This window comes from Aegilops tauschii, chromosome 6, assembly GCF_002575655.3.
Source record: "Aegilops tauschii subsp. strangulata cultivar AL8/78 chromosome 6, Aet v6.0, whole genome shotgun sequence".
Classification (NCBI taxonomy): domain Eukaryota; kingdom Viridiplantae; phylum Streptophyta; class Magnoliopsida; order Poales; family Poaceae; genus Aegilops; species Aegilops tauschii.
The window spans coordinates 435,427,735-435,453,876 of record NC_053040.3 but is presented as its reverse complement, the minus strand read 5'-3'; the positions used below and the strand labels follow the sequence as shown (position 1 = coordinate 435,453,876).

General features: G+C 42.1%; 1 protein-coding gene across 1 annotated transcript; it reads left to right on the top strand.

Moving 5' to 3' along the window:
* Positions 1-6,458: 6,458 nt before the first annotated feature.
* Positions 6,459-24,940, top strand: LOC109778912 (protein CTR9 homolog). The gene is made up of 24 exons (XM_020337496.4): positions 6,459-6,704; positions 7,273-7,339; positions 7,492-7,683; positions 8,535-8,635; positions 9,748-9,834; positions 9,913-10,029; positions 10,120-10,183; positions 10,264-10,478; positions 10,624-10,708; positions 12,939-13,039; positions 13,131-13,223; positions 15,260-15,328; positions 16,598-16,690; positions 16,774-17,028; positions 18,095-18,175; positions 18,243-18,404; positions 18,778-18,873; positions 20,200-20,301; positions 20,383-20,490; positions 20,579-20,803; positions 22,917-23,183; positions 23,275-23,346; positions 24,062-24,352; positions 24,559-24,940. The coding sequence occupies exons 1-24, from the start codon at positions 6,564-6,566 to the stop codon at positions 24,676-24,678; spliced, it is 3,204 nt and encodes a 1,067-aa protein (XP_020193085.1). The 5' UTR covers positions 6,459-6,563; the 3' UTR covers positions 24,679-24,940.
* The last annotated feature ends 1,202 nt before the right edge of the window (positions 24,941-26,142 follow it).

The window sequence follows — 26,142 nt, the reverse complement described above, 5'->3', positions numbered from 1 at the left end:
CATCATCTTGTGCCTTTGATCTCCAGCTCCAAAGTACCGTCATGATGTCCATCCTCACCGGCATGACACCATGATCTCCATCATCTTGATCTCTATCAACGTGTCGTCACATGGTCGTCTCGCCAACTATTGCTTTTTGAAACTATTGCTATCACATAGCGATAAAGTAAAGCAATTACATGGCACTTGCATCTTATGCAATAAAGAGACAACCATAAGGCTCCTGCCAGTTGCCGATAACTTTACAAAACATGATCATCTCATATAACAATTTATATCTCATCACGTCTTGACCATATCACATCACAACATGCCCTACAAAAACAAGTTAGACGTCCTCTACTTTGTTGTTGCAAGTTTTACGTGGCTACTACGGGCTTCTAGCAAGAACCGTTATTACCTACACATCAAAACCACAACAATTTTTCGTCAAGTGTGCTGTTTTAACCTTCAACAAGGACCGGGCGTAGTCAAACTCGATTCAACTAAAGTTGGAGAAACAGACACCCGCGAGCCACCTGTGTGCAAAGCACGTCGGTAGAACCAATCTCATGAACGTGGTCATGTAATGTCGGTCCGGGCTGCTTCATCCAACAATACCGCCGAATCAAAGTAAGAGGTTGCTGGTAAGCAGTATGACTATTATCAGCCACAACTCTTTGTGTTCTACTCGTGCATATAACATCTACGCAAAGACCTGGCTCTGATACCACTACTGGGGAACGTAGTATTTCAAAAAAGTTCCTACGATCACGCAAGATCTCTCTAGAAGAAGCATAGCAACGAGCGGGGAGAGTGTGTCCACGTACCCTCGTAGACCGAAAGCGGAAGCGTTTAGTAACGCGGTTGATGTAGTCGAACGTCTTCGCGGTCCAACCGATCCAAGCACCGAACGTACGACACCTTCGCGTTCAGCACACGTTCAGCTCGATGACGTCCCTCGAGCTCTTGATCCAGTTGAGGCCGAGGGAGAGTTTCGTCAGCACGACGGCGTGGCGACGGTGATGATGAAGTTACCAGCACAGGGCTTCGCCTAAGCACTACGACGATATGACTGAGGTGTGTAACTGTGGAGGGGGGCACCGCACACGGCTAAGAGATTGTCTGTTGTGCTATTGGGGTGCCCCCTGGCCACATATATAAAGGAGGGAGGGAGAGAGGAGGCCAGCCAGGTTGGGCGCGCCAAGGGGGGAGTCCTACTTGGACTCCTAGTCCAAGTAGGATTCGCCCCCTCCCTTTTCCTTTCTTCCACCGGAGGGAAAGGGAAGGGAGAGAGAGGGGGGAGGAAAGAGGGGGGACGGCCCCTTCCCCTAGTCCAATTCGGTTTGGGCAAGGGGAGGGTGCGCCCCTCTCTTGTGGCCCTTTCTCCTCTCCTCCAATAAGGCCCACTAGGCCCAATACTTCTCCCGGGGGGTTCCGGTAACCTCCCGGTACTCCGGAAAAATGCCCGAACCACTCGGAACCATTCTGATATCCAAATGCAACCTTCAATATATGAATCTTTATGTCTCGACCATTTCGACACTCCTCGTCATGTCCGCGATCTCATCCGGGACTCCGAACAAACTTCGGTCATCAAATCACATAACTCATAATACAAATCGTCATCGAACGTTAAGCGTGCGGACCCTACGGGTTTGAGAACTATGTAGACATGACCGAGACACCTCTCCGGTAAATAACCAATAGCGGAACCTGGATGCTCATATTGGCTCCCACATATTCTACGAAGATCTTTATCGGTCAAACCGCATAACAACATACGTTGTTCCCTTTGTCATCGGTATGTTACTTGCCCGAGATTCGATCGTCGGACCATACCTAGTTCAATCTCGTTACCGGCAAGTCTCTTTACTCGTTCCGTAATGCATCATCCCGCAACTAACTCATTAGTCACATTGCTTGCAAGGCTTATAGTGATGTGCATTACCGAGAGGGCCCGGAGATACCTCTCTGATACTCGGAGTGACAAATCCCAATCTCGATCTATGCCAACCCAACAAACACCTTCAGAGACACCTGTAGAGCATCTTTATAATCACCCAGTTACGTTGTGACGTTTGATAGCACACAAGGTGTTCCTCCGGTATCCGGGAGTTGCATAATCTCATAGTCAGAGGAACATGTATAAGTCATGAAGAAAGCAATAACAATAAAACTCAACGATCATAATGCTAAGCTAACGGATGGGTCTTGTCCATCACATCATTCTCTAATGATGTGATCCCGTTCATCAAATGACAACACATGTCTATGGTCAGGAAACTTAACAATCTTTGATTAACGAGCTAGTCTAGTAGAGGCATACTAGGGACACTTTGTTTTGTCTATGTATTCACACATGTATCAAGTTTCCGGTTAATACAATTCTAGCATGAATAATAAACATTTATCATGATATAAGGAAATATAAATAACAACTTTATTATTGCCTCTAGGGCATATTTCCTTCATGACCACTACACTCAAAAACACACGTGAAGAACACAAATGCTCCCTCTCTCTTGCTTCCCCACGAAATCCTAGATCCCGAGTTGATCTTTGTGAGTTTGAGAGAGTTGTTCCAATCAAAAGGAAGATCCACTCCCTCTCCTTCTCGTGACCGAAGCAAAACATGATTTGAGCAAGTCTTGAGCTTTTCCCCTTGGATCTTGTTACTCTTGGAGGTTGGAGACTCCTAGGCGGTAGGAGTACTTCGGCGAGGAATCGTTCATTGTGATTACCCCCGAAAAGTTTGTGAGGGTTTGGAGACCACCCCAAGGTCTACCACTAGTGGTTGAGAATCGCCTTCATGGTGATATCTCAAAGAGAGAATATGGTGAGCCTTCGTGGCGTTGGTGTGCCTTCGTGGTAACATCCACCTCTCTAAACGGTGACATAGCTTCCCTCCAAGGAAGTGAACATCAGCATACATCCTCGTCTCTTGAAGTTGTGGTTATTCCTAACCCTAGCTCCCTACTTGTGGTTACTTGTCTCTTAGCTTGTACTTACATTATATTGTGCTTGCTTGTTTAAATACTTGTTGTTTTCACACTCTTGTCTAGCATTAGTATCACCTTTGCAATTGTTAGGCTCACTCTCATATTCCGCATTATTGCCTAAAATTGCTAAGCAACAACTAAAATTCGGAATTATACCTATTCACCCCCTTCTAGGTCCATCTCGATGCTTGCAATGGTTCTCCCCGCCTAGCCCCCGTTCCGGTGGTGCATCTAGCATCGTCGGTGGGCGTGTGGAGGTGTGTCTCCAGTGGATCTGCTTCTGGTGGATTTGCTCAGATCTGTTCGTCGTTCATCTACGTTTTTGTCTTCAGGTTGGATCCTTCCGATCTACGTTATTCATCGGGGGCGGTTGCTGTTCTAGTGCGCTGGTCCTATGTGGCCTTAGCACGACGACTTACCGACTGTCTACTACAACAAGTTTTGCTCGACTCTGGTGAGGGAGGGGCGATGACGGCGGCGCGCCTTCGGCTCGCTTCAGTGTTTGTAGTCGTCGCCAGGTGGTCTATGAATCTGGATGTAATTTTTATTATTTCTGGTGTTCGTTGTACTACCATGATTGAAGATGAATAGATTGGATGTTTTCCCGCAAAAAAACCCAGACCTTCAATTAATTGGGGATGAATAAGGTCTCCATTTGAGGATGAACTCCACTTCTGTCTTTCTTTTTCATCTGGACTTGAGTTGGATCCATTAACCTGCCGAGTGAAATTCATTCGAGGAGTGTTGTTGACTCAGGCATTGACAAGACGCAGACGGTTGAGATGCTACAACCTTTATTTGTAATTACCAACTAAAAACTAAATGCACACGGCAATCTTTGCTCTCTCTCGAATGACCTATCATGTACTTTTCATGTTGATTCAATTCTTCCTCTATAATCCATTTTCTTAAAGTGTAATCATGTCTTTTAGGAACTCATGGATTATAAGTTGCTAAGTTGTATGTTGTTGTTGGTTTATAAGATTAACAAAATCAAAAAGAGGACGTGACAGGCTAGACATGGCAACCTGTCCAAACTTTTATCTTTTTTCTATGCTATCTTCTAAATACTTAATTTCATGATTACTAGCTCACTATGCTTGGACCAGAGAAATAAGTAAGCTGGTGTCACTTGCTTTGAAAACCTCTCTTATAGAGTCGTCTAAGTATTGGGGTCATTGTAATCTTTATAAGTGAGAGTATAGTTTGGCATTTTGATAGCTTATTAACCACTCCTTCCGTCTTAAAATAAGTGTCTCAACCTTAATACAACTTTGTAAAGTTAGTACAACGTTAAGACAATTTTTGGATAGAGGAGTATTTGGTTTACCGCGATGGTAAAAGACCATGACATTCCTCATTAGATGGTTTTATAGGAAGTCACTAATTTAGCAGGTGTGAATAAACAGATTATATGTGTTGGGGGAAAATAAATAGGCGAACGATAGGCGCCGGCGGACCGGCCGAAATTTGGGCCGGTCCCGCGCATGCGTTGGATTAGATCAATAATACCCGTCAGATCTTATCCCCACATTATCCTCTAAGCAAAAAACGCTTCATCCTCGTGCCTCCTTCCACGTCTCACGCGCCCGTTGACCAGTAGCTCGCGGCCATGGCGAAGACTGCGCTCGCCGCCGCCCGCGCCTGCCGGCCATCGGTGACATCCGCGCTTGTCCCCTCCGCCGCCCGCGCTCGCTGGCCGTCCGCGCTTGTCTCGCCGCCATCGTCGACGCTTGAATGGTTCCAGCAAAGACAGATGCTGGTCGTAGCAATTTTTGCAGTGGATGCAGCTCCGCCTCGCCATTGTTGCCGACGCTTGATTGGTTCGAGCAAAAAAACACATGTTCTTCGTAGCAAAAATTTGTTGTGGATGCAGCTCCGCGTCGTTGTTGTCGCCGGCGCTCGACTGGTTCCAGCAAAAAGACATGCCGGTCCTCGTCGCCGGTCCCCACCCTGGCCGGCCGTCCTCGTCGTTGGTTCCCACCCTCGCCGGTCGTCCTCCTCGCTGCCTCGACCCATGCATGCAACAGCTGCACCTACGGTTTTCAGCTCTCAGCGGCTCCGGTTGTAGCTCCGCCGCCCCTCGCCGTTGATGCTCGCTGAACGGAATTGCGTCGACGACTCCCACCAGCCAATCACGCCGTTGAATGGATGTAGCAAAAAACTTCGCCGGTCGTAGCAAAACCCGACTACGGTTGCAGCAAAATCGCCGTCGCCGACGTCGGGAGGTCGCAACTCTGCCTTGATGGATGTAGCAAAAAATTTCGCTGGTAGTACCAACAGCCAATTACGGTTGCAACAAAATTTGATGTCATCGCACGTCGCAGCTAAGCTGTGAAGCATGTAGCAAACAATGATGTCGGTAGTTGCAAAAACCGACAACGGTTGCAGCTAATGTCGTTGCCGCCGACCCGGGTCGCAGCTAATCCGTACATGGTTGTAGCAAAAAACTCGCCGGTGGTAGCTTTTTTCATAGCCGGTTGCAGTAAAAAAATGTTGTCGCCACCGCCGGGGTTGCGGCATCATCGTGAAGGATGTAGCAAATGACGTTGCCGGTGGTAACAATTGTAGACATCAGTAGTAGCAAAAACTGATGACGGTTGCATCAAAAACTATGTCGTCGCCGTCCTGGGTCATGCCCTCGCCGTATTTGGTTGTAGCAAATTCTGCCACGGGTCGAAGCTCCTTCGTCACCTGGTTCCGGCATCTCACATCAACGGTCGCAACAACCCCCCTCGCGATGCTAGTTTAATCAGTTTCACTCCAGCCGCGCACCATAGCCGCCTGAGCTCATCGTTGTAGCGACCATGGCTGCACACAGCGTTTTCCTGCCCAGCATCGGCAACGAATGGAGCAGGGATGCACAAGGGCTCGTGTGCCTGGGATGGAGCAACTTTGGTGAGGGTCCTCTAGGGTGGGCGGAGCTTGGGCCGGCGAGGGCCATGGCGGAGGAGCAGGAGTTGCTTGCGGGAGAGCGCGAGGAAGACAAAGAAAAGTGACTGGATGGATAAGGATTTGGTTATGGGCCCTAAAAAAAGGGTTGGTTGGGCCTATGCGCAAGAGTGGGCGACACATGATCCTGAGGATCGCCAGGCTGGCGTGAGGCCGGCCGAGCGCTTTGGCCGGTGCACCGGTTTTAAACGTTTTCCAATAAATAAACAATCCTACATGGCTAATCAACAAAGTATGAGGCGGTCAACAAAAGTCTTTTTTTTTAACCTCGGTCAACAAAAGTCCAACTCCGTGAACAAGGGTCAATCCTTTTTCAAATTTCAAGAACATTTTCTAAAACAGTACATGTTCCTTTTGGTTTTCCGTAAGATTATTTGTCGTTTTTATTTAAAACTAATTAATAATACTCTTAAATCCGAAATAAAAAGGTTAATTTAACCGATGATGAAAAATCGGGATTTGGGCCGGGCCATTACATCGCACCGCTATTCCCGTAAAAAAAAACGCGCGGCAGTAAATGGGCCGCTGCCCAACCTCCCGTGGGCGTTTGCTCCTCCTCTCCTGTCATATACGATTTTCTCTCCCCTGGGCGGCGGCGAAGGGAAGGGAAGAGAGGGGAGCGACGGCGGGATGGCGAGCGTGTACATACCGGTGCAGGGGACGGAGGAGGAGGTGCGGGTGGCGCTGGACCACCTCCCCGCCGACGCCTCCGACATCCTCGACATCCTCAAGGCCGAGCAAGCTCCGCTCCACCTCTGGCTCATCATCGCGGTAGGTCCCCTCCGCTCTCAGGAGCCCAAGCTTCCCTCGCAACCTCACTTAGGTCTAGGTCTAGGTCTTCGGCGGCGCGGATAGAGCAACTTCTACGGCTAGGGTTCTGGCGGAGTCTCGCTCCCGCTGAGGCGACCCTTTTCAGCTTCAAGGCGGGCTTTCTGAGGGTTTGACCGATTTTGGTAGAATTTCTCCAAATGCAAGTGCGCGTGCGCGCGCGCCTGTCATTCCGTCCTCTGCTTTGCCCTGGTTGTTCGGCCGGAACTATTTCGGCTAGGGGTGATGCTGGTGACGTTTTGGTACTGAGGATACCTTCCTGATACGTTCGGACGGATAATTTGAGTGGAAGATCTGAAGAAGAGCTTCTTGCTGAGCCAGAGTTTCATGCTCGAAATCTCGGTCCTTACACACGTGACTTGCGTTTAATCCAAGCTCTAGTTTCATGGTGAAACTTGTTATGCTTGCAGATACCCTGTCTCGTAATTTTATAGGTAGTTTTCTTGTGAAATCGAACTATCCGGATTGGTACCTGTTTTTTCTAATTTACTTCTGAAAATTATTGTCACAGAGAGAATACTTCAAGCAAGGGAAGCTCGAACAGTTCCGGCAGATTTTAGAGGAAGGATCTGGCCCAGGTTATTTTTTTTATAGTTCTTTTCCTGTACTGTAATTTATTATCTGAACAATAATATCACCTTTGATTATACCACACCAGTTCAATTTCTCATTGTTACTTTAAATTTCTGCATAAGTCCGCTGTTGTTGAACCATTCCCTCTCCTCTGCAGAAATCGATGATTATTATGCTGATGTGAAGTATGAGCGGATAGCCATCCTTAATGCTTTGGGTGCTTTTCATACTTTCTTGGGAAAGGCTGAGAAAGCACCACAGAAGGAAGTGCATTTCAAAGATGCGACTCAGTACTACAATAGGGCGTCGAGGATAGATGAAACTGAACCTTCTACATGGATTGGAAGAGGTTATACCACTTCAGAACATTTCAGGGCTCTCAGATATGTTGTGGTTTATAGTTTCATGACTCTTATGTGCATCTCTTTATAGCACACTTTCATCTTTGGTTATGGTTGCGTAGCACTTCATTAACTTAAGTGTAGCATCATCTTAGATGAAGTGACCGTTTGAATTTTTGTTGTTGATAGTTTGATATTTCTGTTTAATGTTGAATGATTTGTTGTATCTGTTTGTAGCTTCTCTATCATAGAAACTCAACTTCAGAATCAGAGACATGCTACAAGACATTATATAGCTCTGCCTATCTAGTTTGTGATAAACAGAAAGAATGAGTGTTTTTGTGTTCATTAGTTCACCAGAACATTGTAAATTTGAATAACACAAGATCAGCAATGTGTTTGTGAATTTTTTATAGAATATACCTAAACTGTGATGCCATGGGCCCAGTGAGGCCTGGTAGTGTTGCGGCTAGTCCCAAGTGGCTAGTTGAATTTCTGTTACAAATAGCTTGTAATGCTCAGGAATGATCCAAACCCACATGGTTAACCTCTTCAGATGAAGCATGGATGAAAGCCTAAGTGCTGCTTGGTTGGATGTTCTTTGGGTGTTATAGTCATGCAGTTTTGTTCATTTTTACATCCTTGGTTTTATTTGTTGCACCTGCTATGTATTATGTAAGTGTTGTTTTCTCATACTGGTTTATTAGACTTAGACAAGATCATGCAACTGCTCTCTAGAACCTAGGAGTACTGGACTAAAGGGGGGCACTTTATCTACCAGCAAAGTGCTCTGTCATGTTGCTGTTCTGACTAGAGGAGTATGGTTTTTAACATTTTAATTGTTGACGTTGCTGTCTAGGTCAACTCTGCGTGGCCAAGGGTGAGTTGCAAATGGCATCTGACTCATTCAAGATTGTTTTGGATGAGGATGGGGATAATTTCCCAGCCCTTCTTGGTCAGGTAATTTTCTTCAGGTTTCTGTAATGCTTGTTTCAAACATAAGTATATAATGTGTACTTCTGCATGACCGCAGTTTGCTTTTAGTATTAAAATACCAGATTGTAAGGGCCCGTTTGGATTCTCTCTATTAAAATACTAGATTGTAAGGGCCTGTTCGGATTCTCTCCAGCTCTGCGCTCCGTTGACTCCATGGGTGAAGCCGGACAGAACGGCCCAGCTCCACGGAGCCGAGATCTAGGATCTGAGCTGACCCCTAGTACGAAACAGTGGAGCTGCTATTTTCTGGATCCTTAGAGCGCGTTCAGTGGAATTGCAGGAAATTACAAAAGTTTGCCACCACTAAGTGAAAAATACCGATTCATTTTAAGCCTCTCCTCATCCGGGTTCTCCACGACCTTCTCGCTGCCCAATTCTCACCTGCAGAGTCTGCCGCTCATGGACAGTAATGACACGGAGCTCGCACACAGGGGATAGCTGTAGACGATGATTCGTTTTATGCTTCTCTCCTCGAGTTCCTCAATGACCTTCTTGCCGTCCCACTCTCGCCTGCCCTGTTCGACGAGCCATTCAATGCACAGGCTTCTAGCATCTCATCGTCTCCATACAGTTCATTTGCCTTCCACTATGAGTGTGCTCGCGTGTGTGGGAGAGAAGAGAGGGACCACATGTGAGAAGAAGAGGCCTACCAAGGGTGTTTATGCAAAATGTTCTTTCATTCAGCTATTTCGGATGGGACCTGTGTCAAGGTGGTGGAGGTTAACGTGCCACGTCAGCAGGTCAAACATGGTCTGAGCTGTTAGGATCTGTGATGAACAACATACAGATTTTTGGGATCTGAATCTGCACTTTTGAAGTTGTAGGACTAACTTGACACCCCTCAAATAGTTATAGGATCTCTCATGTATATTATACTAATGAAACTGCAACCTTCATATGCTTGCTCTTTTACTAGAACAACTTAATCTTATGCTTTGATGCTTATCATATGATCGATAAAGATGTAATAATTTATCTTAGGGACTAACTAAAAGAAGCCTGTGTTAATCATTATTTTTTTGACATATTTCCTATCAGTTGTTCTAATCTTCAAGTCGCAAATATTGTCAGTGCAGGCTTCTGTTTATTTCCTGATGGGTGACACGGAACAACAACACAAGAAAGCTTTGGAATGTTATAAGAACTCACTAGAACTCTATAAGGTTGGAGACAGCTCAAGTTCTTTTGACAATTCCATGATATTTTGCAGTATATGTTATAAATTTCAATCATCTTTCTAGAGAGCTCTGCGGGGATATGCAGATTGTCCTGCTGCTGTAAGGCTTGGTATAGCTTTTTGTCGATACAAACTTGGTCAGCTAGACAGGGCCCGACAAGCTTTTGATCGAGTCTTACAGGCAAGATTTTTTATCTGTCTCTTGTTTCATGTAGAATAATTGTCCCTTAAGTTGAATTCATGCTTTTATTCACTTACAATTACTTCACAGTTGGACCCTGAAAACTTTGATGCGCTAGTAGCACTCGCGATCATGGATTTGCAAACAAATGAAGGTAAATGCTCTTTACAGACAAGAAATTTCCTTCTCACCTTTTTTTCTCATTATTTTCTAAGTATTGCAACTTTGCCATAGCTGGTGAAATTCGCAGTGGGATGGAGAAAATGAGAAGAGCCTTTGAAATTTATCCTTATTGCACTTTGGCACTCAACCACCTGGCCAACCATTATTTCTTTACTGGCCAGCATTTTGTGGTTGAGCAACTGAGTGAGACTGCTCTGTCTTCAAGCAGTCATGGACTACTGAAATCACAATCCTACTATAACTTAGCCAGATCATACCATAGTAAGGTGATGTACCCCATTCGTATACCCATTGAATTAGTTGGGTATTATTTCACTTGTTCTCTGTGCTGACACTTTGGATTTCCGTGTTGAGAGTCTAGTTTACAACCCTGAACATGTGATGTATTTTTGACAATTTATCTGAATTCAGGGTGATTTTGAGACTGCTGGACGGTATTATATGGCATCTGTCAAAGAAGTCAATAAACCGCAAGACTTTGTGTTGCCATTTGTTGGTGAGTTTCTTGTTCTCATTCACTTTTTTCTTTTTTATTTATTTCATGACATTGTTCTGGTATGCAGTTTTTAGCATTTATGTACCTCCATGTTTCAAGTAGATGAAGTAGTAGTTAAATACTCGCACAATGCTATGGTCAGAAATCACCCAAATCCCTGCAAGTTAACTCCGCTGTTGTTGGGCTAATAATTTAGGGATATTTTTAATAAGGTGGAAGGGAAGGGGGAGGTGGAGAGGGAGAGGTGTATAGTAAGTAGATTGCTCCAGCAAAAAATGCTGATATTCTGGTAAAAGCCACTTAAAATATCGAAATGTTGTTTCTTAAAGATAGTACAAATGGTGAGTCAGGACAGTTTATATTTTTAGTGTGACTCATAATCAGCAGTAGCACTGCATTTCTCATCAACAAGCATACCTAATTAATCTCTAATGTCTAAGGCCACACTGATTTGCTAGTTCTGTCTTCTGGTGTACTCCCTCCGTTCCTAAATATAAGTCTTTTTTAGAGATTTCAATATGCACTATATACAGATGTATATAGACGTAGTTTAGAGTGTAGATTGACTCATTTTGCTTTGTATGTAGTGCATATTGGAATCTCTAAAAAGACTTATATTTAGGAACGGAGGGAGTATATGCTAATGTGCTTAGTGTCTTGCAATTAGTTCTCTGTTAGAGCACATATCGTAGTTTTTAAGACCGAACCACATAGCATAGTTATTAAGAGTAAGGGAGGCAGGGAGGGAGTGAGAGGGGGGAGGGCTTTGCATCGTCTTCTCTCTTTCATTATGCAGTTCTTTTCTGTGTGTTTCAAAGATGTTATACTCTGTACTAGGTTAGGTTCTGTGCTTTGGTTTAATCTGCTAGTGGCTGTAAGTTATTATGCTGTCATACTAAGTAAGTGTTGTGATTGAATTTGGTGTTATCTTAAGTTAGGGTCGTATCTATGAAGTCACCTCGCCATATGCTTTAAGAAGTGTTATAAATTTATGTAGGGGGTCGGTTGCCATAAAATGCATTATGCGTAAAAACTATACCACATAGATATTTAGCTTAAAAAGGTCAGTTGCTGCTTGTGTGGTTTGTCCCTCTATTGTTGCCAGTTATCAGTGCATAGGCGTGCATCCAGCATCAACTGATAAACTACGTGCTTTGTTTCCTAAAGATAGTACAAATGGTACAACCGTAAACTGCCTAGGGGCAGGAATGTAAATGCACATTGCCGCTGTAAGTAGGGAGGCGCCCCTCATTTGTGCTTGGACTCTTGCAAGAAAGATCAATATATTATCTGCACTTGCTATTCTGTCTGCAACGAGCGTCGAGATTATTGCACATGCTGGTGTCATACGCATATCATAGTCTCGATCTCTTGATCCGCTCCCCATGCACTCTGTTTGGTGATGTAGCCGAACCAAGGTGCCACAAGTTCGTTGTTCGGTGAGTATTCACCATAGTCGCTGCATATCACGGGAACTGAACGAGAAGTGATGTCGTGAGCAACATCCGATGTCACTGACAATCGTCCGAGCACATGCCTTCATTATTGTCCGACAGTCGGCCTTGTGTGTGTATGAGAACATCAAGTTGAGAGCCATGCCGCCTAAAGGAAAGGAATACAACAAGAAGTTTATTGCTCCAATATATGTACGACAAGTGAGATAAGCATCTCTGCCTGAGGCATCAAACTACTTAGTGATTGAACGGAATATGCAATCACTGATTGGGGAGTGGGTAAATCGGAGATGTAGAATGGATCACATCCCACATTGATGGGACTTATGTTTGTGATTCGAAGGAGAATCTAATATATGTGAGGTCTCTTAAACTCGTTAGTTGTGAGCCATCTCTCCAAGATGAACTCATCAGTTACTTGCGAAGGGCAAACAATCATGGATAGCATAGTAACTATGGTGGTTATGAATTGATAGAATCGTCAAGGTAAAGCAAGCAGTGTGAGGTCTGATAAAAATTCTGGCAAGTTGGCCAGAGGAAACCCATGTCATTTATAGTAGGTACTCATATCTCATCATCAGTTATGTGCCTGTTGTCTTCCTATTGATTTGCTAGTTATAAATGAAATAGTGCCATCTATTTAAAATACATGATATACTTGTCTCTTAATCGATATTTCAGGTGATACTTGGGCATATCCGTATTTTTTAATTCCATTTTAGAATATTTTATTGTGTATTTTGTTGCTGTTTTGTGACACTCGTGATCTGAACCAGGCCTTGGTCAAATACAATTAAAATTCGGTGACTTCAAACGTTCCTTAGCTAGCTTCGAGAAAGTGCTGGAGGTACACCCCGAAAATTGTGAAAGTTTGAAGGTAAGACGTGTTTCTAATCAAATGCTTCTATTCATTGTTCCAAAGCATTCCATTTGATTATGAATGAAATGATTTATGTTGCTTGTGCTAGGCTATTGGGAACATCTATGCAAACTTGGGTGAGAATGACAAAGCCATAGAAACCTTTAAGAAGGTTACACGGATTGATCCAAAAGATCACCAGGTAGTCATTCGTCTCTTTCTCCTTTTTAGTGAATAATTTGTAAACCACAAATTCATCGATTTTGTACAAATTGTATCACTGTCGCCTGTTACAAAAACACTACACTAACTGAACTTGTATTCACTTGGATGTTGCGATATTGATGATTAAGGATCAGGAATGCCAATCTTGGATGCATGTGTGAACTAGGATGTCTGGACCTAGGAAACTTCATTGATAGTTGGGCACGCTAAATTATAGATTCCACACACACACACACCTTTTATTGCAGCTCTAGAAGAGTGTACAACAATTCCTCTAAAGATGTCCTGTTGTTCGATGATTAGATGAAAATATGGAATTTATTATAGCAGCAGTTATTACCAGGTCATGCAAATTTGTAGATATTGTTTCATTGATGTTGAGGAATACTGCAAGAGTCACACTTTTTATTTGCTGTAGAAAAGGGGTATACATTCATTCTATTTGGTTTCCAAACATAAAATGTACAATATTTGTACATCAGTTACTCCCTTGTTTCACTGTATCTCTTCATGGCCTTAGGATTCTCTGTTTCAAGTGAGCGAATCAAGAGTGTAGTTACGGCAATTTTTTCCAGTCTCTGCCCTACTTATGTGCTCTAGAAGAGTGTACAACAATGATGTATTTCTTCAAGCACTGGCTTGAAATGCCTATAAAAAAATGGAAATTGCAAGGTTGTCCTGTCCCTGGTACTGATACATGTGTGGATTGAATCGTAAGTTCGTAACCACGTCTTTGACGAAAGAAACCTGTTAGAACCATAATTCCCTCTGTTTTTCTTCCCCTTGTTGAGAAGTAAAAGGTGCGATTAGTGTGAAGAAATTATTTGCACTGTATTAGGATATTAAGCAGAAATAGAAGTTTGTCTCTTTCTGTCTAGTGCTTGTTTGCAAGAAATTCACGCGTCTTCTTGCACTCAGATTCCAATGTATCGCATGAAACAGATGCATGCTCATGCTGAGTTTCTGGTTATAACCATCACAAACAAAACCCTCACTTGATATTCACTTGAGATCCCCGTTGTACTTGCCAGACAAGAACATAACTGATGGACTCAACAAATTTAACATCGCAGCTACTAATGGTGATCTTACAGCACAATATCAATGTACAACTGGAGTGTGGTATATGGTGTTTGGTTAGGCTTATTGGAGGTGGCTTTTTTGGCTTATAAGCCAAAAGCCAAACTGCCACTTATTTATGTGCTTTTAGCTTATACTATCATGCGACAATATTGAATCAAATGCCATAATTAGCCAGTCTAACAACCAGTTTGCCGAACGACCTACAATATTCCCACAACAGACAGGCCACAGCCGCTTTTCCACAACAGACAGCCCACAACCATAAGCTGGTTTCCCACAGCCTAACCAAACACCCCCATAATGCATCACATGAGCAACATCTAACACAAATTCTTGTTTTTCGGTTTATTACGACAACAAAACATGCATCACAGGATCAGCAGCAGATATATAACAGCACACAGCGATCATATACATAACATAGCAGCAGCCAGCGATGCACACAATAGCAAAAAAACGGGGAGGAGCTCGGCCGCGCGGCGGTGGGACGAGGAACCCTAGCTTTTCGAGTTCTTTCTGTGTCCAAGTTCAGTTAATGCAATAGAGCAGAGAGAGATGGAGAGGCACTGTGTGCAGTGGCATCTGTGCTGTAAATAAGCCAAATATTAGTGGCAAAGACATAACGCTTCGTTTTTAAGTGAAGAAGCTCGGGAAGGCCAGCTTTTTTCAACGGAAACCCCCTACGAAGCTGAAACAAACACAGCCTAAAGCATCGCACGAAAGGTTAACTGGAGTCAAGTGATCTAAACTTCTGCTCCTTTTTGATATTTGACCATGTACTTATGTGAAGTTTGGACGCTTATTTAATAATCCCATCTTCCTGTACTACCTCTGTTGCATTATTCAATACATGGTTTGGTCATATATCTGATATTGTAGTTCCAATGTTTGTTTTTTGCATATAATCTTGTTGATTAATCCACTATGCAGGCATTTGTTGAACTCGGTGAATTGTTGGTAGAATCTGATTGGGCTGCTGCCATGGAATACTTAAAGACAGTAAGGCTCTTCAACTAGCTATATGTTTATTGTGTTGACCAATGCCACGTTGGAGTTCTTAAAATGCTGTTTTCCCCCTTCTATCAAACTTGTGTAGTGTTTCCGAATTAGGATTAATCACTGAACTTTGTTTCTTAGAATCTTATAATCCACAAATGTATGATTAATATAAAAAACAAACGTTAACACTACAGAAGGTGGATTCATTTAATTATAGGCTTCATCACTCTATCAGCTTAGGTTCTTCTTCCTCTAGATTACCAGTGTATTGGCTGTGATAAAACCGGTTTTCTCCTACAAGTTGAGTTGTTCTATTGTGCTGCATCACCTGCTCTCTAGGGTGGATTCTGGCAGGATTGGCACATGAAGTTATATGTGCTTCTCTTCGAACTTTGAAATTGGTTTGCAGCATGAAAAACCATATACTTGGTTGTGTGGGCTGGTGATTATAGGTTATCTAAAGTGGATTATTTGACCATGATTTGCATATTGGTGATGCTAGGTTAGCTAAGGCTGGCATTCTGGCTATGATCTTATTGGCGTGGCAAATGTTTGCTGCATTATTGCTGCATGTTAACTACTTTGTTGATCAAATGCATGCGTATTTTACCTGATTATTAAAAGGAAAGCATATTTTACTCCCCAGAAGCATTGGGTTTGTCTACTTAGCTTCCTAAACTCCTTTTGGACTCACATAATCCCCTGAACTCCTAATACTGGGCCACTTCATCTGGCATATCCTAGTTTTGCTACCGTCCACCACAAATGGATGCTGCTATCATATTCTACATATCCTCCCGCCGTCTTCCTTTTACATGGCTCGGGTGGAGAGGGGGTAGGAAGAAGACGTGGAGATTTGATGATGTCAGTATTCATTTTGTGCTTAAAAGTGGCGGAACCAGGTGTTATGGCAGCCCATGTGGCAATATCACCGTCCACACTATCAATCCGGCTAAGCAAAACCAGGTTTGACTGGTAATTGAACTGGTACTGAAACATGGGCTTGTCAATTTGATCAATAGAAAGTTTGGCAGATTAAAGACGATTAAACTTGACACCATTTGATACTTCAAGGGAGCTCATAATCTACTTTTTATAAGATGTAATCTTATCTAGCATTTCCCAGGCACATCCAAGTTTGACAGGTTACTGAATGGGTACTAAAACACGAGGGTGTTAAGTCGATCAATAGAAAGCTTAGGGGATTAATACTATTAAATGGACTGGATGTTCTCCTTGTAATACATAATCTTATCTAGCATTTCTCAGGCATGTACTCTCCTAAGGAAGGCAGGAGAGAAAATACCGGTTGAATTGCTCAATGGAATTGGACTTCTTTATTTTGAGAAGGCAGAGTTTGAGGTTTGTTTACTGTTATACATATAACATTGTATTTACATTTTCATGTATACACCTGACAGTACCTCTTTTGTTCATGCTTTCAGTTGGCTGAGCAAAGTTTTAAGGAAGCTCTAGGAGACGGTATCTGGGTTTCAATTATGGATGGGACTGCTGGTAGTTCCATAGCAAACTGGAGTGTGCAGTACAGGGATCAGAGTTTTTTTCACCAACTTGAAGAAAACGTATCTCTTGAATTACCCTGCGATAAAGTCACCACATTGTTTAACTATGCAAGATTATTGGAAGAGCTTCATGATACTGTGAAAGCCAGCCTCCTTTACCGTCTCATTATTTTCAAGGTACTGTGGTGTCATCCCCAAAACCCTTCCTGAGTGTCCGCTCTCTCTGTCTCTCATTTACTTATTTTACAGTATAAATGTAACTGGGGATGAAAGCATGCTTTGAAAGAACATGAAAACAGTGAAATTGTAACCTTCACTTTTTCTTACTTAGTGTTCCTGGTGTTTATTGCAGCTGCAATCTGCACACAATTTTGTCTGTCATTTTCTGATGTTTAGAGTCATTTGCCTGCGCGCACATGCCTTCATGTGTGACTTTGTTTTTGCAGCTTCTCTAAAACTTGCAGTCAGTTACCTTTAGTTTCATTTGTATTGGTCTTCTCTTGATATAGTTGAGATACCATTGCCATGTTTACCCCGTCCACCACAGATGTATTAGTTACATTGTTTTGCCAGTCATTTTGTGAGAATTTAATCTTTTCTATCAGGATATTATGCATATATTCCTCAGTCAGTAACCACGATTCTTTTTTGTGTAGTTCCCATTCTTTTTTCAGTTAATACTATGTTCTTACTTCTGTTTGCCCTTAGTGTCAAAGCTTGTCGAGGGCCTTACGAACATTTTTTGTTTGATGTTGTTTACATTGTCTAGAAAAAGTTCATCTTCAAAAGCTGTCTTGCGCAATTTGTTTAAAAAAATCTGTCGTCCACATCACGTCATATCGATGCTTTCTTCTTCTAAGACAAAATGACATGCAGTCAGGTGCGTGCTCAAGGAAAAATAGATGAAGTCTACATGAAAGAAAAGCTCTTAATATTATGTTTTTGATAGAAGTTGGCCCCCAAATAACTATCACAAGTACAGACCCTGAGGAAGTGAAGTTCCTGATCTGTATAAGTATCATTATGGGAAAACTTCCCTACTAAATGTTGAAGTGACAAGTATTGGTGATTTATTTTGGAGTTGCTGTATTGGTTATTGGTTTCCTATAGACTTCTAAAATAGATCTCTGTAGCATTATTCTGTGATGCAGGATTCTCTGTGCAACAATGAAGACACTCTTTTGTATTTGTACTACACTTGTATTATATTCTAATTCCCTGTTTTCTTTAATAATAATAACAGTACCCAGACTACATTGATGCCTATCTGAGGTTAGGGTCTATTGCAAAAGAAAAAAACAATATTCAACTGAGCATTGAGCTGGTAAGTACTGATGCTTACATTTGTTGTTCTTCTTAACTGAGAATAATAATGGTTTATTTGTTTCTAGATAGGTGATGCTCTAAAGATAAATAGTAAGTATCCAAATGCACTGTCTATGCTTGGAAGTCTTGAACTTCAGAGTGATGAAACCTGGCTCACTGCGAAGGAACATTTCCGTGATGCTAAAGATGCTACTGACGGAAAAGACCCATACTCATGGCTTCAGCTGGTATGTGAGCCTACTTCACTCTAGTAGTTTTTTGAATGGCCGTGGTAGAATTTAATAAGTAAATCCCTTCCATCCTGAGTTATCTGTTTACAGTTTACAATTACTGTTGAATTAATATAGCTTGTAATGACAGTGCGTCATATTTTCCTTTTATGAATTGGCTGCTGCCTGCTGGCAGGATAAAATGCGTCAAGTAATTTAGACCATTAGTGTATCACCAAATTTAGTGATACGTTAGGCTTACATATATAACTCGTCCCCTTGTATTTCCAACAGTTCTACAATAGCTGGTCATTGTAATACAGAATTTTCACTGTAAATGACTGTTACTTAATTCTTCTCCGACTGATCAATTGCATATGTGTTGTTACAGGGCAACTGGAACTACTTTGCTGCCAATCGCCCTGAGAAAAAGGCCCCGAAATTCGAGGCCACTCATCGGGAGAAAGCAAAGGAACTTTTTTTGAATGTATGATATGTTACACCAGCTATTATTCCCAGTTATCTTCTCAAATTCATCAGGTCTTTGGAGGTTTTCATGCAATAGATTCTGTTCCTTCATATTTGTTACTCCCTCCGTCCCATAATATAAGACCATATTACATCTGATTTGTGAGCAAATCGGATGTAATAAGGTCTTATACTATGGGACAGAGGGAGTACAGAAATATACCCCACAAACTGTTCTTCAGCAGCTGTCTTTTGTTTCGGTAATTGTGTGTAGGCATGTATTATACATGTACATTTATATTCACCATTTATGTTGATGCTCAGAATGGCTTGTCTTGATTGGATATCTCAGGAACATCTTCCGTAATTTATGTTCCCTGAAGTTCATCTGTGATCATTGCTTATTGTTTAAGATAGAACCGACTATTCTTGGGCCTGATGTCAGCTTGTAGTTTCTACTGTTGATAAGCTTTTTGTTTGTTTGTTTAGTAGTATTTCAGGCTAACAAAGAGTTAGCAGGCAAATTGTTCTGTGATCCTCTGCACAAGAATCAAAAGCTACATTTAATCTATTTTAAACTTCAGTAATTATATTTCTAGCACGATTTCTCATGTTCTTTATTACATTAATGCCATCTTTTTAAAAGTGTAGCAAATGCTTAGTTTTTTATTTCTGTTAGTTTTCTAGTAAAACAATTGTCTAGTTTTAACTCCTGTCTCCATATTTAATGTATTTTGGAGATTAAATCACTGAATTAGGCAATCATATTTGTTTTAAAGAGTAAACAACTCTCCGGTTGGGACGAAACACTTTGTACATGATCATTGATCAAGTCATGATATTTACTGCGTAAAGTCAAAAGCTTAGGAATTTGAATGCCATAATTTGTAGTGCGAGTGATATTTGTAGTAGGACATCAGGACATCTAGCAAGCTCTTTATTGATTTGCAATGTTACACTTTCGTCATGTTTGCCTCAAATCTCACAGTTGTATTTCTACAGAAATATAATGGCATGATATTTAATAAGTCAAGTTGAAAACTTAGGAAGTTGGTTGGTACATTTGTGAGTTTGAGTTCCAGAGTCATACTCGAGCAAGCCATCCAGCGAGATGTGATGAATGATGATACATTTTCTTTTCTGGAGAATTGTAAATAAACAGGCAACTGAATTGGATGCACTTTGATTAAATTTCTTTTACATGAGAGCATTAATTTCTTGGAACCACAAAGCAAATGTGTGGTTGAAAGCAAAATATGTACTGCAGTGCTTTGAGGGATTGGTGATGGTATGGTCTCTTTAAGTGCCGGTTTGCTCATTGTTGGGATCTCAATCTCTGATTCAGGTACTAAAGCAGAACCATGGTAATATGTTTGCTGCAAATGGTCTTGGAATCTTACATGCTGAGAAAGCCCAATGGGATATTGCGAAGGAGTTATTTACACAGGTTAGAAAGGGAAAACAATATTCATTATTCTATATGACAAACTGTGAACTTTAATAAAGTGCATCACCAATTTGATATTAGGTACATGAAGCTGCATCAGGAAGTATATTTGTTCAGGTACCTGATGTATGGATCAATTTGGCCCACATATATTTTGCTCAAGGCCTTTTCCAACAAGCAGTTAAAATGGTACTCTCCCTCTCTCTCTCTCCCTCTCTCTCTCTCTCTCTCTCTCTCTCTCTCGGATGAATGAAGTTCCTAATTCCTTTTCTTGCAGTACCAAAACTGTGCACGGAAGTTCTTCTACAACACAGATGCAACTACACTCTTATACCTTTCCCGAACACATTATGAAGCTGAGCAATGGCAAGACTGCCGGAAATCTTTGCTGAGAGCTATACATTTGGCTCCATCAAATTATTTATTACGGTTTAATGTTGGCGTTTCAATGCAGAAGTTTTCTGCTTCTACCCTACAGAAGACAAAACGAACAGTTGATGAGGTCAGTACTGATACTTCTCTTTGCCTGGTTTCTGATTCTTTGATTTATGAAGTAAGAGAAAAAAAGGTAATACCACCCAAATCTCTCTGGTTTTGGTATATACCATGTGGCTCATTTCTATATCCTCCAAACTCCACATTTCTCTCCATTATCCAGCTTTTTGAGGTGATCCGTCATCCCTGTGTTTTTTTAGGGAGAAGTCATTTTTGGTTTGAAGGCTGACGGTGACACTGCTTTTTTTTGGGGTGATTATTGGACTGATCAACTTTTGTGGAGAAGAATCCTTTGGCTGCATTCTCTTGCCCTTGATAATCTGGTCTCGGTCCATGATGTGCTTACCACCCAAGACCCTTTGGATCTATTCCACCCCCCTTTCCAGCCAGGCTTTTGTTGAATTCCATGAGTTCAGACATTTCCTGGTCAGCTTGCATCTTTTCCCGTATGCTGCCGATTCTTGGTCCTTCTCATGGGGGTTAACTTTCTCATCTTCAGAAATCTACAAGGCTCATTTTCAGCATCTCCAAGCTCCATCCTTCACCTCTTGCCATGGAATTCCAAGTGCTCTCCTAAGCTCGAAGGCTTTGCCTGGCTCCTGAATGAGAAACTTAACACCAAGACATGCTTCAACTTCGCCAGTTTAATTCCCCTGGGGCTCCATTTGCTCTCTCTGCCAATCGAACTCCTTCGGAACTCGCGATCACCTCTTCTGGCTTAGCTTCAGCTCCTCATGCTGGCAGTGTCTCAGACTTCGCTTTGATATCCACATTTCATCCATGGAGGAGATTGTTTCCCAGGCGAAACTTATGATCAGCAAGCCTTTCTTCCTTGAGGTTCTTGTGTTTGCGGCGTGGAATATCTGGAAGCAGAGAAATGCTAAAGTATCTGTTGTTTAACTTCAAGAGGGGTCTCTTCTTTCTTACAGAATGAAGGATTAGCTTTCCGCCTCTCTCAGGCTCAGGCTGGATTGGCTTTTTTCTAGCCCTAGCCCTTCTTCCTAGTTTCCCCTTTGTACAACCCCCTCCCCCCTCTCTACTTCTGCTATTATTAATAAAATTTACTGTCGGGGCCTCCCCTACCGTTTCCGCTAAAAAAAGGCTCATGGTTACAGATGCCGCCACTACCAAAACCTATATGAATCATCCTTGCATCTCCCTGTATTTGGTTGGGTGGGACTGTGGGAGGCTTTTCCACCCTGGACAAGCTCACTAAACTTGGAAGGAATGTCCCCGAGAAATGTTTGACAGGCCCATTCACCCATTTGACCAAATAAGCTCATCCATGCACAACTAATCATGAGCGTTGGCAATAGTTGGTGATAATTACTTCAAGATTGGGATTGATAAGTGATCTAGTTATTCACACTTATGCTTAGTTTCCGGTTGTTGAACCATGTTGTCAACTTGTGATGAATTTATTCCTCAGTAATCTGTTGTGAAAAAATAGGCACATAAATAGGAAAATGCTGGTTAGCCAACCATAAAAATATATATAGAAGCTGATTACATAAACATGATGATCGTAATCCACCGAAATGCCAAATGCAGCTTAGTGTTAGCATCTGCTGATTAGTGCATGATAACTATTATTAATGAAAGTTAATGGCATAATTTAATTAATTAATAGCGTCCATCCATCCCAAACAAAATGCTGCAGAGTCTCATCCATCAAAGATGGAGTGTTTGTATTCCATCCTGAATTTTCAGGTTGTCCTATCCCATTCAACCCGACCCTATCCAAACACTACCTTGTGTGAACCACATGATCCTGGTGTTGCATACAAGTCCCCTGTTAAGATCTATACCAAACTTTTCCGTGCTGCAAGCTACAGCAGACAAAACTACTGCAATGTTCTGGCAATATAAATTGGGTAATCCCATCTACAGACTTATTGGAACATAGATCTGACCCTGATATGCTGAAAGATGGTATTATGAATTACAGGCCTACAGCTCTCATAGGGAATAAAAGCCTCATGACAGTTTTTTCTTCACTAAATAGATCGCTTCTTTTAGAGGCCATTGCCCACCTTGTTTAAGATATGACAATCTATCATCTTGTATGTACTCTTTACTAACCACAGAACTAATTTTTGCTGCATGCTTTCTTTTTCTAGGTTCGTGCAACAGTCTCTGAGCTTCAGAACGCCATTAGAGTGTTCAGTCTGTTGTCTGTTGCATCAACGTACCATTCCCATGGTTTTGATGAGAGGAAAATAGAAACCCATGTCGAGTATTGCAGACATTTGCTTGATGCTGCTAAGGTTCATCGTGATGCCGCTGAACAAGCTGAGAAGCAAACCAAGCAAAAATTGGAAGTTACCCGTCAAATTGCTTTAGCTGATGAAGCTCGCCGGCGGGCTGAAGAACAGAGGAAATTCCAGGTCCTGCTCTTGCTGCATGTATTTCATCATAAATGTCTGTTTGTGTTTGAAAAATATTATATGTTTATGGCTAATGTGGTGCTGGTAACAGTTAGAAAGAAGGAAGCAAGAGGATGAATTAAAGCAAGTAATGCAACAGGAGCAGCACTTTGAGCGTGTCAAGGTATTTTTATATATTACCATGTGTGTTTCAATGAGAGCTATAGATGTCAATGATTCGTTCATAAGTGTTAAAGAACGATTCAAATCTACCCGTGAAAATCGGCCTATACAAAGTTTTGAGCTAGAGCTACTCGACTTGCCTGCACATACCAAAAATGAACTAGCACCCTTCCATCGGTTTTGGTCGGGTTGATTACAACCTGAGATTGAACACAGCTGTTCTTTGTTCGCCAAGGAGGACCAGCTGTGGTATGCCACTCCATTATTGAGATATGTTTGTTGGTATTGGCCCCAGGCTATTTGTGCCTACAGAAGACATAGTTTCTTTATACTGTCTGATGTGACACATTTTTATGGTTGCTTATGTGGAAAAGACTATTCAATCACAAATAAGTTGCAATGTTTCCTCATGCTATTTGGAACCCTTTGGGAACAATTTTCTCTACAGTTATCTGTATTCTCATCTTGCACTATCGCATCACTGAATAATAGGCACTTTATTGGGAAATCAGTCAATAGTCTTCCAAGAATTTGTTATGTATAGCAATGGTGACAGACAATATTTTTCTTGTCCATTGTGTGAAAATCTGCTTTTGATCATGCAACTTAAGTACCTAACCCAGGATTAGTTTCTCCAAAGCTGTAATGTCACAAGCACATTTGGATTCTGCCTGACAGCTTACAGCATGATTTGACAATGTACTGTTTCTCATTAGGAACAATGGAAAACATCCAACAACACCCCTGGTAAGAGAAAAGATAGGTCCAGGAATGAAGATGAAGATGGGGACAGTGGGAAGAAGAGGAGGAAGGGTGGCAAGAGAAGGAAGGATCAGAAGACAAAGATGCAATACGAAGATGATGAAGAAGATCAATACAGAAATGAACCAGACGAAGATGATTATGCAAACATGTCAAGGGATCCTGGCGGTGACAAACCAGAGAAAGCCCCAGATCACCTTCTTGCGGCTGCTGGTCTTGAGGATTCTGACGCCGAAGATGAAACGGTTAGGGTTCCTGTTTCTTTCCCAGAAAAGTCAAAATACATTTATTTCTGCATCCAAGTTTGTTTGTTTTTCCTTTGGGGAGCTTTGATATCTGTTTCCTGCTATGCAACGGAAGTTATTTTGCTCCATACATATGTGGTTTAAACCGTTCATGCTCATAAGTGCTTTGCTGCAAAGTTGCATTCATCTACTCTTTTGTATTGTAGGGTCATCCTCAATCCGTGATAGAGCGGAAGAGACGAGCATGGTCAGAATCTGACGACGAGGAACCAGTGCAGCGATCAGTGCAACCTACTAGCCCAGGCCCGAATGATCTGAGTGAATGAAATAAGTAGAAGGACAAAGCTCGCTCTTGACAGTGATGATACATTAGGTTATGATGTTGTTGTAGAAGTCCCAACAGTTTAATTTACTTTTGGGCTGTAACAAAATAATTTCTGTAGTAGTTCTTTTTTTGAGGGAATTCGCAGTAGTTCTAGAGCTAAGAAAAGATAAACCTTAAGGGCCATGTTTGCCCCATACTAACCGAAGCACTGTATCCAATTCATGATACGTTTCTACGTTATCCTGTAGTATGTTTTATGACTATCCTGTCTTTTCTGGTCTGGGCTTGTCTTGTGGTTTTTGCGGGGTGCTCCGTGTTAAGGGTTGAAATGCAAAAGCTAGCAACTTTTTGCAATAAAACTACGTTCCAGGTATGGGTGGAGCCACTTCATACCCTCACCTGCCTCCTTGAGCTTACCCATCACCCTTGCCCATATTTACCAACGACAGGATAGATATACCTGCGGGTAAACTTACCTATGTTTGCAAAACATTAATTTAAACAACTCACAGTCATGAAAAGTAATAATATATAATCACAATTTATAAACAACAATACATTAACAACACATACTTATAAACAACACATTTAATAAACAACATCATTTCCTGTAAACAACAACACGTCAAAGCAACAGCACATAGTCATATTTTTTATGGGTATGGGTATACCCATTTCACCCCATGGGTTTCAGATTTCCCTATATACCCATGGATAACTTTTTGTCTCATGCACTTACTCTAATAGGATTTTTACCCGCAAGGTAGATGGGTAATAGGTGCCCATTGCCATTTCTAGCTGCATAATTGTGCTTCCTGAGGTGGGGCATATTAAAACCGGAAAGGGAAAACGGGAAAGTCAGTACAATCCTCTCTCCTTTCATGTCTCGAACGCGGGGCGCACCAGAGATCAGCCTTGTTGTGACCCCCACAAGGCTTGCCTCTTATCCATCAGACTAGTCCTACGCCATTGAATAGTGATTTGGGCAGTCCTACGTGAAGCACACAAAACTATGCTTCCCAAAAAATGAAAGCACGGTTGTGCTTCCACTTGAAGCATGAAATGTGCTTACTGAAAAGTGAAAAACGGAGTTGTGCTTGCGAAAAGTGAAAAGCAGAGTTCTGCACTGCGTGAAGCACAATTGTGCTTCCGTGTGAAAATCCCCCTGTGCTTTTAGAAAAGTGATCTTTGCAAGAGGTGTTCCTTAATTAGTAATTTTGTTTAGAGATTGTATTTGAGACCACATATAAAGGGGGCCAAACATCCATGCAGAGAACCAACTAAGCCCCAAACATGCATGTACGAAGCCTTGGTGATCGACCATGTTTGGGTTTGTTTTGAACAAGGAACGAGGCAGCAATACAACATGACATAAAGTGGAAGTCCCGAACTAAACTCTCTTGTTGGGATATCCTCGTCATGTGGGCTGTGAGGAGATGACCATTTGAGGCCTTTTAGGCAGCCC